The sequence below is a fragment of the Parus major genome, chromosome 7 (assembly GCF_001522545.3).
Source record: "Parus major isolate Abel chromosome 7, Parus_major1.1, whole genome shotgun sequence".
NCBI lineage: Eukaryota > Metazoa > Chordata > Aves > Passeriformes > Paridae > Parus > Parus major.
In genome coordinates, this window is record NC_031776.1 from 3795479 (window position 1) to 3810020 (window position 14542).

At 42.7% G+C, this 14542-nt stretch overlaps 1 protein-coding gene across 2 annotated transcripts in view; it reads left to right on the forward strand.

The window, feature by feature from the left end:
• Positions 1-14542, forward strand: part of ERBB4 (erb-b2 receptor tyrosine kinase 4) — a 553629-nt gene that overhangs the window by 373954 nt on the left and 165133 nt on the right. For both annotated transcript variants that reach the window (XM_015634896.1, XM_015634897.1), the window contains exon 4: positions 1611-1745. In XM_015634896.1, coding sequence (XP_015490382.1) covers positions 1611-1745 — 135 coding nt within the window. The remainder of the gene's footprint in view (positions 1-1610; positions 1746-14542) is intronic.

Genomic DNA, 14542 nt, shown 5'->3' on the forward strand with positions numbered 1-14542 from the left:
GTAGCTGGGACAACACAGAGAAATCATCATTAATCACAATTTCAAGTGTTCTTCTAAGCCCCCCCTTTCCCTCCAGAGGAAAATTTTTAACAGATGCTGTATAGGTTTTTTTTTTTTTTTCTGTGATTATAAGAATATTATACAGACAGATCATTGCTATATCTCTAATCTGGACTGCTTCTCTATATCAGATTATTATCATTGTTTATATTTATAAGCCCCTTTTCAATGAAAAGCCAAGCTTTTAAACCAGAGGTTTCTAAGAAATAGTAATACTGATTTTTATGGTGGGGAGATGGATTTACAGAAGATTCTTTATTAAATACATCCCTTGATTGGGGGCTGCCTCATTTACACGCTGTGGCCTGTAAACCCTGAAATTAAAAAGAGAAATAAAGCACAGTAATTCCTTCCTTGGTGTGTGTAAACATTTGCATTCCCACTACAGCTTTTGAAGGTTTTCCTGGCAGATGAGGATTATCAGACTGCTTTAATCATTGCTCCTGCCATAGTCAGGAGTTACTCTGCATGTCTCTGTGAGAAGTGTGGCACTCCTGGATCCACAGCACCACTTCTTGTCATTCCAAGGTGCCATTAGGAACTAACCTTCAGCATTTCTCTGCTGAGGCTTGAAGCTCTGACACTGAAGGTTTTGGACTCATAGTTCCTGTTAAGTTTCATGAAAGTCATGTGTGCTGTCTCCTGCTTTGGAAATAAAAGAGACAGGTTAAGTAGAGGAATTGTGAATTTGAACAAGGGTTTAAGGGGTAAAAAAAATAAGTTTTTGCTCCAGAGGAAACCCTGGTGCTACCATCAACAACTGAAAGATCATTTTCATGTTGAGATTTGATAAATCAAGTCTTTACAGGCAGGGCAATAGAGTTGTTTTTTTTAAAAAAAACAAACTGCTATAAATATGAAAATAAAAAGAAAACCCAACAAAACACACAAAAGCCCCACAACCTAAGAAGAACCCCAAAACTTTTCCCTGTTTAAAAATGATCTCACTTTAACACAAAGCTTCCAGCAAGGCATATCCATAGGAGTTTGGGGTCATAGTGTTTGAGATCTGGATCATTGCTGTGCAGTATTTGGGTGTTTTGGAAGATGGTGTTACAGCAGCACAGGCTGTAGTAGAACATCTTCTCCAGACCTGGTGCTGACTGGCCCCTTCTTATGTCCTGTGGGCTCATCACATCACAGTTCTTTATTATAAGTTTTAAGCATTTCTGCAAATTAATGAAATGCAGTATAATGTGATTGATTGATTGATTGATTGATTGTTTGAGTCTTTAAAGTCATTTAACTGTTGAAGGTTATTTTACCCACAAAATACAGAAGTGTTCCATACATTGTCACTCTGGAACAAAAGGTAAACAACTGTGTGTCAGTCTTCATCAGGTTTCTTCTGCATGTGAATAAAGGGTTCCTGTTTACAAATACTGTGAGCTGCTTGTCCTCCAGTTTTCAGATTATTAAATCAGATTACAGTGAGGGTTTTTTTTTTTAAATTTAAATTTCATGCCCTCTCTCCAATGCACATTTAGCAATAGATCTAATCAGCTGTCTGAACTGTTATAAGTACATTGTTCTCTTGTTCTTCTGCACAGAGATACTGAATGGAGGGGTGTACGTTGGCCAGAACAAATTCCTCTGCTTTGCAGACACCATTCATTGGCAAGACATCGTGCGTAACCCCTGGGCCTCCAACTTCACTCTGGTTCCAACCAATGGCAGCTCAGGATGTAAGTACTGCTTTTATTCTCAGCCTTGTCATCCCCTCAGCATGAAACAGGATAAATATGGCCACAAGTTTCCCCTGATCCTCTGTTATAATGAGAATTATATTGGTAAATTTATCTTTCATTGTTCCCTGCTTTTTTTTTCTAAGTTTGTTTACTGCTTGGAGGACCACTTAGCCAGTTCTCAAAAACAGTGTCTGTAGAGGGTATTTGTGAACATCATAGATTTTCTGAATTTTCTCCCATCTGCTTTCCCTCTTTTGCATTTTCTTCTTCTTCTTTAGTGCTAAAGCCACTGTGGTGCTGTGGAAACACAGACATTCCTGTTTGCTTTGCATTTGTTCCTGCTGCTCAGGCTGGTCCTTGAGTCACAATGGTCTGTCTATGGCATCATAATTAGCTGCTGGAGTAATTATGGTAAAAGCTCACGGATATTTTGACTTTAGATGAGAAGTGAACCTCAAAGAAATAGTTATCCTATTGTCTTGTGTGTATATCGCTGAAGAGAGAATTTGCAGAGGATGGAGTGTTCTTCACAATATAACTAATCATTCTTTTTACTATGTTTTCTTTATTTTAATGCTTTCCATTCCAAACCTGAAATATCTAGAGTTTCTCCATTTCCCCTTCCCAAGAATTATTTGCCTTTAGTGAATCATTCTTATGATTCTTGCAGCAATAATGAATTGTAGTGAATGATGGTGACAGGGATACAGAGTGTTTAAGCAAAATATTCCATAATGGAGTAAACTGCATTCAGAATGAATGCTGTACTATTAAACAGTACCCTCAGGATGTAGCAACATTGAAATTCAGAGACAGGCTGGGAAGAAGTTGATATCAGGTGTCAAAGGTGGCACCACAGCAGACGTATTGTTCTGAGCATTCCGGATATGGGGACATTCTGGATTGCTTTCCATATCTGAAGGTGTCCCTCGAGCATGGATAAATGACTGATTGCCTCTCTAGCTTTCACTACAGCCAAGAAACATTTCTTCTCTTGTACATTGGGAACTCAGAAAACAAAAATAAAAATAAAATGTCAATACTCTGGGTAGAGACCATTTGATGAATCCCCATAATTTCTAAGCAGCAACTTGTTTTTTAACCAGGTGCTTTGTGGTGTAATAGATTTTATAGAAGGCTGACTTGCTTTTGCATATTTCATCTGCTCCCCTTACTACCAGAGCACAGGCACTTGAGATAAGGCTTCCTCCAGGAGCCTGCCAAGCTGCACTGCTCCTCCACATCCCAGCTCCAGAGCTGAGCCTCATCACTTCTGCCTTCTGGCTGGAAACCTGACATAGTTGTAATGCAGCCAGCTCTCTTATTTGCATCTTAAAAACCCTCATCACTGCTGATGATCAGTTCTAGGCAGAACTGATGAAACCTTTGAAGGTGAGGGAATGCCTGTACCCTTTATTGCTTTGAGAAAAAGACTTGGTTCTTTCTTTGTTTTGTTCTGTTATTGGGTTTTCTTTTAACCTTTCCCAGTTCTTCAAGACAAATGCTCCTGCTCTTTTAAAAAAGCAGCCAACATCAATACTATCTTTTTGAGGTAACAGAAGTTTCCTGGTGGCTCCAGAACAGGAAGAAGATCCATTCTGAGTACTTTTAGAATCACATCCTGAAAGAAAAGAAGGCAAATATTAGTGCCCACACACAACCAGATGAAAAAATGTACGTAGCAAAGTCCAGTTTTCTTCAAAAGGTTTTTTATTTTTATTTCTTTTGAGTTGTTTTGAAACATAGGGAAGAAACAATTTGTGCTTTGCCATTTGCGCTTGATAAATAAGATAAACAGCATTATTTCAATGACTGAGAGCTATGTACCAAGGCAGCTTCATTAAGACAGCCACCTAAATTTTACTCTATTTTTCCTTACTTGGATGAAGCAGTGCACAACTGGACTGTATTTAACTTGTTAAACATAAGTATCTCCTGAGAAACTTGAGCCCATCTCAGTACAATTCATGGGTTCTGTAAAATTTGATTAAATAAGCTAATCCAAACCATTTCTGTCTTCACAAAATATAAACCCCATTATACAAAAAGCCACCAAATGTTTAAAAAGGTCCAAAGGCTTTGGGTAACAAAGAACTCAGGTAGAGAAATCTCCATTTAAAATAGCCTGTAATTAAATACCTGTCTGCACGTGGGTGCATGCATGTCCTGTGCACACACATAGGACCTGGAGAAATGAACATTGAATTTTAACCCTGGAAATCGGTGTAGAATGTCATTAAATGAGGAATATGCTTCTCAAGTTTGGCTCACACGTCACTTTTCACAAACTGCTAGGGAGTGTGAGCGTTTGCTGTGCACAGCCTTGCTTTCCTCCACTGCTGCAAATGATGCTCAGTGCATTACAAAGTTCTTTCCTGCACAGACTGTGACTCATGCATTTCTGGATCCAACATGTGTATGTATCTACTGTTTAAATCTCAGGTGTCTCCTAGCCAATGGAAACCTTAGCTAAATCCACTGGAACTACAGAAGTACATGCTGCTTGGCATTACTGAGAAAATCCCAAAGTCAGAATATTTTCTAAAGGACTACTGGGTTTTACTGTTTATCTACAAACCTTTGTAGGAGGGAATGTGAACCAGCCAAAACTGCTGTGTGAAGCTCAGCAAAGTCCATCCTAGCAGTAATTCAGGGAAGCCTGTGGAAGATCCTGGAAGACCTGGCTAGCAGCAACTCGTGCCACGTTTAGCCATGACTGACAGACTGGAGGGTAACTTATGCCCCAGGAATTGTGAGGGCTGTTCCACTGAGCACCTCAGGAGTGGTCCCTGGCAGAGAATACATCCAGGGACAGAGGCTGTGACCTGCCATGGGTGTCAGGATCTGGTATGTCATTGTTCCAGCAGGAACTGCACCAAACACATTTTGGTGCTTTGCCATCACTGGCGTTGTTTACAACCATCAGTAGAGGGCATAAAGCCTCCCCAGAGGTGTCTACATGTCCAAAAGAGCAAGTGCCCAGCCTCAGAGAAGACCCTCATGCTTGCTGAGCTTTGGCCATGGCCAGAGGGACTGTAGCAGGTTGATGTGCATGCAGTGTCACACCTGGGCACCAACATGGGTGGGAGCTTAGGGCACAGCCTTGCCAGGGACCTGACACTGCAGGTGCCCATGCTGTTCCCTTCTCCAGCCAGCTGGAAAAGCTGATAATGGTCTGACTTCAGGGATAATTTCACTTGAACCCTCCCTTGCTGTTCCAGTGCAATCAGCAGAGGAAGACAAAAGGGAGGAGTGAAACGACGCTCCGAAGGAAAATCAGTCCCCTGCCTCTGTGCCTGTTTCATAGCTGGGATCTGCCAATTCTGGCAATCTCCTTCATTCACATCAGTGCTAGACAGAAGAGAATATGGCCAATGAACTGTGGGAATAAAGCTCCTCTGATTCCCTTCTTCACAGGCTTTCATTGTCACATCAGTGCTAAGGAGCCAGTTGAAAAGGCCATGGTGTCTTAAACACTGACAGAAATACTGCAGATACGTGAATCCTGAGTGCTGCTTCTCCTTTTTTCTTCAAGTTCTGATCAAATGCATGCAGAAAAGCTGGTGTTGGAGGCCTCTGAGTGACATGGTGTCACTGTTCAGATGCACAGAGGAGGTGGCTGCTGGCTCAGTGCTCAGATAAACAAACCCTGCACCAGGGACCACACGTGCTTCAGCTCTCCCAGGACACAGCCTCTGTGCCTGGCATTTTGACTCACAAAACCACTGAAATATTTACTGCTTGCACCACCTTCCCACACTGTTATCTTGTAGCTGAAGCTTTTGGAATTAGATGTAACTTGAAAGCAGCCTTCTCTTCTGTCTACCTGAATTCTGTGCTGCCAGCCTGGGGTTTTAAGCTGAGCACCTTGCAGTGGGAATCTCAAAAGCACTTAACTCTCCAAGGAACAGAACTTTCCCTTTAGGTTTACATTGCTGAAATTGTTTCTGCAACACTGAAAATCTATTTTCCCTCCTTCCAAAAATCAGTGATGAATTCAAGCATTGGCTGAGCAAGCTGCAAGCCTTGCTTTGCAAGAGGCACCTGTCAGCACATCCACTTTTTGGGTTCAGTCCCTTACCTGAGGAGCTGGAGGTAGAAACCCAGGGTGCAGCTCTCAGCAACAGTGCAAGAAATAAAGCAGCAAATAGAATTAGGCTTCTTGCCTAAAAGACCTCAAGATTAGTAGAGCTCCCTGAGCAGGTTTTGGGAGAGTTAGTGAAAACCTGGCTGCTTTCATCTGTGTTTTCAATGTTCTCCTCAGTTTTGTTGTTAGCAGGAACTGGGCAAGACTCACATTTTTTCAGGTGAGCTTTTTTACAGGATTTGACAAAGACCATAGTATTAAATTGGAATTTTCAAAGGAACTTTACTTGGAGCTTTTGTTTCACAGAAAGGCTTGTGGAGTTTGAAGTGTTTCATTGAGGTCACTTCCATAGCCAATAGCATATGTTCAAATCAGTCAGTAACACTCTTAGAAATACTGAAACTATGGATGCATGTTCATGATACAGCTGGTGACTGGGTAATGGATGCAAAAATCACTCTCCATTTTCAAATTAAAAAAAAAAATTAAGTTGCTTTTCAAGGAGTTATTAAAAAAAAATGCTGGATTGTGTGTTGGCATGTGCCCAGAGTTGTGCAAAATAAACTCTGTGAAAATTAAATCCATTTTAAAGTATTTTCCTGAATTGAAGTTTCTTCTCAGACTCTGAAGTGCAGTGAGATCTCTGGAAAAAAATTCCCTTTACCAATCTAGCTTTTCAACTGAGTGCCTGTCAGCTGTGAATAAAGCTGGAATTTTTGGCAAGGTACTTTTTCAGGCAGAACAACTTCAGTTCCTTGCTCTTCACAGCGTGGCACTCCTCTGTCATTGATTTGAATCTAATTGCAGCCTGTGGTGTGAGAACACCCCAGTTCTGAGCTGTGCAGAAGCACTGCTGTAGAGTTACAGGGAGAAGAGACTTGGTCTTCAGGAGTGTGCCTGTGGCTCAATAAATCCCATGGTGTACCTGTGACTCAATAAATCCCATGGTGTACCTGTGACTCCATAAATCCCATGGTCTACTCCAGAGAAACACAGCTTGAAACCTCAGCTCTTCCAAAACTTGGCTCTTTTCTGCTTGTTGATTCATAGATTTTTTTTCAAGGGCCAAAGGAGCCTAGAAATATCATTAGCTCTATTTCATCTATGTAAAAGCCTGGGATATCATCAGCTTGCCTGGTGTGGAGCTCAGCACAGCACCTTACCTTCTAACCTGGCTTTGAGGTCCCAGTGGCTGTGGGCTCTGGTGCTCTGTGCACTCTCCTGGCACTGCTCTGGAGCTCTGCAGAAGTGCAGCTGTCCCTCCAGAAGTTGGTTACTTTTCAGTATTAAAAGGAATAAAACCAGCTGCCTTGAATCTGAGTACAATTGTAAATCATAAATGTTTCATCTTCTACTTTCTCTGGCTGGCTCTAAGAGCTCTTCTAGCCAGCTTTTTTTTTCTGTGTACCATGTCATCAGCTCACCTCCTGATCTTCTTCCAAAAGCTGGACAGGTAGGGCTCTCCCATCTCTCACAAGCAGGAATTTCTCTCCAGCCCCAGAGTAATTTGCATTGCCCATCAATGTGAACTGTGTATTTTTCAGCTTGCTTTTAGAAGGTGGAAGCCAAAGCGTGCGTGGCATTTTGTTCCTGATATAACCAATAGAAGTAAAAATTATACCCTTTGTCTTTCAGCTTCATGTGAGGAATTTGGTGTTTAGGCAGTTCTGATATCTGAGTGGTTTAGAGCCTCCCTTTTTTCCCCCCCCAGCAAATCCAGCCTGTATGTTCTGTTCTGAAATATGCAATCTTATGTTTGGCTCTATAAAAGTCATTTGGTGTGAGTGACTCCAGCTTAGCCTCCAGCCTGGCTCACTCTCTGACACTGGCTGCTCCTCACTGTAATTTGCTGGGATTTCATTCTTCCTGTCATCTGTACACTTTATTGCCTGGGATATTTTAATAATTTCTAAACCTTTGTCTGGAATATTAAGAAGTGTCAGTCCTGGGAATCCCTGGGGAACAACACCCCAATTGTATTATAATTGCTCATTTACAGCTACTTTTGGAGACTCTCCAATTAGCTGGGTCTTAATGCATTTTTCATGTGTTTTATTAATATTGAAACATAGAGACAAATCTAATTAAATGTTTACCATTTAGCCAGTGCTTTGCATTTTAATTAAAGGAACAAAAAATGGACTTCCCAGCTGCGTAGCTGTTTATGAAAGTCAGCCCTCTGTGCTCCTGGTAATCCAAGCTGTCAGTGACCTTACCTGGGATCAGGTGTCTTTGGAAGCATTACAGCTCAGTTTGACAAACTTACCCCTGTATTTGGTTGATGGGAATAAGTGCTGGCTCTATAATTCTTATTTTTTATTTTTATTTTTTTTTCCCTTTCTTAATTTCTTCTGCCACACTGTCTTTGTGAGCTGCTTTTTCAGGTTAACCTGCCCCACTAGCCCCCATAAATGAGCATTTGCTGGGCCATTTGTTCTACTGCCAGTTTTCCACCTGCTAGCAAAAGCAGTAATAGGGTTTCTAAAATACTCTTCTTTAAAATATTACAGAAATTGTAACAACCTGGTAGAAACTGAGTTTAGCAGGAATGTCTTTCTGTCAAAGTAGTTTAAGGCCAGAAGCTCCTTACATTTTTTAAAAAATTGTCATAGGAGAAAATCAGCCATGTGGATATATGTACATTCTTTTCAGCAGAAGTACTATATTCTTGTAGTGTGCTTCACAAGAAGCATGAGCTGATATTTGCATGAATCTTGTATAAATGATAAGCTTTATATTCTGCCATGGGTATTAAGAGTCTCTGTTTGGAGTTGCTGGCAAGGGATGTGGGTGAATTTGTGCACAGCCATTTATTGCAGCTACAGAATGGGGCCTGATGGGTGGGCAGCCCCTTGATTTAATGTTCAGTAGTGACCCTGTAATTCTTCACCGAGCACAGTAACTCAGCTTTTGTACCAGTGCTTGCAATATTAGAAAAGAGTCGTTTTTACACAAAGCCACTTACCTGGAAATTTATACTCAGGTCAGACCATTGGGTGTTTAACTCTGAAGTAATTATGTGATAGCTATGAAGAATAGGGGTTTGTCAGATCCTTGAAATCTCTCCCAAAAGTCCTAACCTTAGACCAGTTCTCAGGTGTGCTGTGCCTAAACTGTATAAAATGCTGTTCCTGTCCACACCAGTGTCTTCAACTGAGCCACCCAAAACAGCCTTCTGCACAGGAGCAGTCCTGCTGCCTTTCACAGCCACACTGGTGAAATTTGGAGTCTTGGATCCGACTTGGATCAGAGCAGGAAAAGGGTGGAATCCTTTCCCTCAGGTGTAACAAAGCCATTGGTTAGTAAGGATTGAGGAGAGGCTAATGCACTGAAAATAAAAGTACAGGGAAAGCTTTCCTTCAGACCAGTGGATGCTTCTTTAACAGGAGACAATTACATGTAAATAATGAGTATATGCAAACCAACCCCCCAGCCCTCAGTACCAGGACACAGTGAGATAACCACATTTTGTCCAGTTATTCCTGCAAGGTATTTTGTGGTTTTTCCAAGCACAAAGATTTTGCTCTGCAGAAGGCCAGAGTAACAGCAATATATTTATGTATGCTGGTGAAAAGAAAAGAGGGAAGTGACTAATCCATGCTTAAAGCCACCTTTCAGAATAGCTAGTGTATCATTTTTGGTGTACATCTAAATTGGAAACTACCTACGGAGAAAATGGCATTGCAGAAAGTATACCCTGAAGACATTTGTTACTGTGGAGTTTGTTAAATTATAGCCTTTCATTGAGGTTATTACTTGGAGTTCAATTAACATTTTAAATGTATGTTTGGAGACCAGCAAGCAGGGCCTGAGCAGACAGGTGGTCTGGATACAGAACACGTTCCCTGCCGCCAGCATCACCATGGCAAAGCCAGGAGGAGAAGCTGTTCTTTTCCAAAAAAAGCTCCAAACACCTCAACCGTTTTGTGAAAGCTCCTTCCATGTGGCACACGCTTCATGGGCTTCAAGCACTTCACTTCAGCAGCAGTTCTGGTTTCATGGACATCTCAGTTGGAAAGAAAATTTATATCAAATAGACAGAAAGTCCCACATCTGCCTTTTCTTCTTTCCTCTACATGGAGGCTGCTTTTCCTTCCATTAAGGAATCTCTAGTCCAGACAGAATTTATTTATTTACCTGGGATTGAAAGGCAAATGCAGTAACAGAAAAATTTGATTTTAAAGAACAGTTTTTGCCAAGTAGATATATCTGAAGATGGAGGAATACATTAAATCGAGTGGTTACAATGAACTCGATTTGTGTTACAATGGCAAGCTGAACTGCTTGAAGTTGCCTGTAATGTTTTTTTCCTCAACCCAGAACAGTGTGTTTTAAATAAAGGGAATCAGTTTAGCTTTCTAGTAAATACCTTCAGCCAGCATTTTCAGAAGGGATTTGTCAATTGGTGACTGCCCTTGAAAGAGATTTGAAAGGCAAGCGGACGTGGCATCTAATGGAAATACGACGCCTCTCACAGTTGAGTTAGTGAATAAAAAATAAGTAATGAACACAAAATAGAAAAAATAATGCTGTGAGGGACACAACTCCTCATGTTGTCAGAGCCCAGCAAAGTAACTGCTACAGACATGGGGGTTTCTAGAAGTCATGGGCACAGAGAGGAGGGCACGAAGAAAATCAGCATTAACAGTTTCTGAAGAATCTCAGGCATGGGCATCTCTTGGTGCTGAGAAATATATTTTGCAAAAATATATACAAAAAAAAATGCACAGCTTCAGAACCAACTCCATCCCTGCCAAACTGCTGACCAGTTTCACTGAATATCTTCCTCCCTTCTTTTAGCACTTGCAGGGTGAAAGTCACTCACCCAGTGGCAGAGGTGACCACGCTAATGTAGAAAATATGACAGTGCTTCTGTAGTTACAGAATTGAAGTAGGGCTCCACACAGTGGTGTGTAGCAACTGTTGGCAAATGCTTATCTGTTAATGGCAACCTGGCTGTGTATAATGTGTTACTGCACCTGTTTGTGAGCAGGTTGGTGTTTAAGCAGTGTACTGCAAAAGGGAGAGACTTTCAGGCTGAATGAAAGCATTCCTCTCCATTACAAGCTGCTTGTTTATCACAAGCACCGGTGTTTCTTGAGGAAACGACCCCCCAAATACTCCAAATATTTAAAATAGCCTAATTACATGGTGATTGCCAGATTTGTAGTGAGTGGGTGGGTGGGACTGGTCTCTCACAGCAAGCTTCAGCTGTTCTCATGACCTGCCTTCAAAGAGCTGCTTAGGAAAAGGAGGAAAGAAGGAGTATAAAGTCAGCTGGTGAGTAGTGTCTGCAGGATCTGGGAGCTGCTGTGTCTCCCACCCTGCATGTCCCAGCCCCCTGCTCAGATGGGTTTGGTTGGTGCCTCACAGGGACACTGCCAGGGGGCTTCTCTCAACACACTCTTCTGCTCCCTTCATCAAAACCACCCCAAGCCTTCGTTGCTATCACATCTGTGTTTTTTAAGGATTTTCTTAGGTCTGTTTGTTCTGGCAGAAATCATCAGAACTGTCACAAGAGTTGCTGTCCTGTGGACAGCCTGGCTAAAGGGCTCTGGCCATAGGTCTGCTCAATCCCAAGGCAGCTTCAGGGTCTTTCTGGTCCCTTCACACCTCCTGGAGTATTACACCTACATGACAATCCCATCATGGCCAAAGCATCACCTCCTAGCAGATCTCTGATAACTGAAGGTTGTCCAGGAAACTGCAGTTTTTAATATGTATGATTATTTTCATTAAATTTTTGTGTGTCTCAAACACTAAATCTGAATATCAGAGTATATGTCCAACCATCGCTTCCCAACAGAGAAAGGGATTCTTTGGTAAAGGGCTTCTTTGGTCCAAGTATTGTTCTGTAATAATCAGTTTTGATTCAAATAGCCAGAAATAAGTTTTGGGTAAGCAGATTAAGAGGCTTATCCAAATTTTAAAAACTAGCCTAAAACTGGACTCCAGATCTCATGGGAACGAGAAATTCCTTTCTAGTATTTCTGTATAATTGAGTCAGAAGTTGATCAAAACATTAGAGGTTCTAAATACACTCTGCCAGGCTCTAGAAATACTGCATATGAACAGGAAAGAATAAAATTAATTTTAAAAGCCAAGCTCAATTTCAAGCTCTGATTTCCTTTCTTTGAGGTTTTTACTTTGTTTAAACAATGAAAGCTGTATGTCCCTCTGTTTGCTTCACTACTGCTTTGGCTGCACTACAGGAACATACAACAGGACACTGCTTTGACTTATGTGGTATTGACTGACTTGACCTGTTTGAGGAGCTGCTATTAAACCCACACAAGAGCACTCTGAGCTGTGTGTTTGAGTTTGTTGAGAGCTTCCTTTGAAAATCTCATCTAATGGTGCAGGAATTTTTCTCTCAGCGCTGCACATCCTGTTCCCCCAAAAAAAGCAACTTATATCTGCATCCTTCCGCTCTCAGCCGAGCTGTGCATCAGCCAGTAAGTGCTGCTGCTCTTATGGACACAGACCTGGCCCCAGGTTTATTCCAGGCACTGCCACTGGTGCCCACGTGCTCCCCTGCTGTTGGCTTGTTTGTGGGTTTGGATTTCCTGTGCTGTCACACCAGAGAAGTGCCAGGTCTGAGAGCCTGGGCTCTGATCTCTGCTAGGGAAGGATGAAGGTGTCAGTGCTGGGCATCACAGTCACTGCTGCTAAGAGGGGAAATGTAGGTGATTCCAGACACCCCCATGCAGGGGGAAATGCTGAGGTGAATATAAGGGCATAGAAGATGTTGGCTTTCTGTGATCTCTGTCTGCTGGAATCTGCAGTGCCTTCCTCTTACAGACCTGTCTTCTGCTCACACTCAGATTTCCTCAGTAAGCCAGACTTTTCTCCCCTTTTTCTCCACATTATCAGCTCAGGAGTTATTCAGGGTGTAGGGGAGCAGGGTTCAGTTTCCTACCTTGCATCAAGGCATTCAAATTTGTACATCCTGGCTCTCACCTCCCAATGGAAACTGCCCCAGGCTGGTCTTAGTTGGTGTCTTTTCTACTTTATCTGTTGAAGTTCTGAGTTAAATACATTAAGTTAAATACAGAAATAGTGCTATGGGCTCTCTGATCCATGGCTCTCCAGTGATCATGGCCACCAAGCTGTGGGGCATGAGCCCACAAATGGTTGTGTGCTGTGCCCAGCTCTCTCCCTTTGGGTCAGAAGGGCTCCCCGTGTCAGGAGAGCTGTCCTGGGGAGGGATGCCTGCCATCTCTGTGCTCTCCCCTTCCAGAGAGCAGCCCCCAGACTGTTTCTTGGCTTGCTGACCTGAGAGAGCCTTCATCACAAGAAGCAAAGGCAACAACAAGACGCCTAACGTGACACCCTGGGTGAGAGTTCACACAGAAGTGCTGGAATAGCACCCTCCTTCCCCACAGAGGAAAGAGAGAATAAAAGCTGCTCCAGCATTTTGAAGGGGCCTGGGGCTGTGACCTGTGTGCTTTGGGGATGGCCCCTGGAAGGGATGTGTTTCATCCTGACCCCAGAGCAGAGCCCCGTTAGCAGGGACAGGGCTGCTCTTCCCTGCTCCTCTGTGGGAGGAGGGGCAGTTACCTAGGGATGTTTTTTTTAACAATAATGATTACAACGGAAGGATTCCTGAAGCTTTGTTGTTCTTGATGAGCCTGCCAAGCAGCAGGTATGACTTGACCTATCCTTTTAGCCTTCTGGCTGTGTCTCCCCATTTGCTCAGCATCCCTGTGTGCATGTGCAGGAAGGCATTTGATGCTGATTGGAACTAATTCACCATCACAGTGGGGGGAATTCACTTACATCGCTCTGTGCTAACAGCTATAAGCAGTGATAATTAATAGCTCCTAATTGCTTAATCAGTGTAGTTTTAGACTATGTCATATGTGAAGGTTTTTATTTTGTGTGGATGACTAAACCCCCAATTAATGCATCGAGTCACACAGCCTTACCAGTGCTGTCTGTTCCAGACAGAGAAAAATAACCAGTGTCTTCATTACCCCCCTCAGGTCCCTTTCTGTAGTCATTACTGTGGCCTGAAGACATTTTTCTGTAGCAGCTGCAGTAATGTTACAGTGAGCTCCCTATCAGCTCAGAGCTGTCAGCAGCAGATATGAATCCACCAGCCCGAGCCCGTTCGGTGCTGCTGACATGCTCTTCTTGACTTTCCATTTATTCCTTTACCTCTGGTGGCCAATCTCTCTTAAAATCAAAACTGTCTGCCACCAGTGTATCTGGCAATACTCTGTAATTTTGCAGTTCTCAAAAGACACACGGTCCCTGTGCACACACAAGGGTTGTCTCCATCCCACATTACTCAAGGTAATGCATCCCTCTTTGGTATTCAGTTTTTGTTTTCTTCAGTGCTGGGTAAATTTTATCTCTGCTCCCTCTCTCTGCTCCCTCTCACACTGTCCCTGTATCTCTTTCTGTGCCTGTCTTTCAGGGTGTATCTCTTGGATTGTTTCCATTTCCCAGATCTGTTTCCCAGGCCAGTTTCTTTTCAACTGCTTGTCCCTGAGTCCCTCTCCATTTGTGTTTGTCTCTTTTCTTATCTGCTGAGGAAGATGAGGGGGAGATAGAGGTGTTGACTGGCAGACTGGAATTCCCTGTTGGAAGTGATCGTGAGCGGGAGTTTCCTTCCACCTTTACTGAGCTCCAGGCTGGGTGCATCCTGCTGGCAGGTGGGGTTGGGCTCTAGGGAATGGATGGATGGATGGATGGATGGATG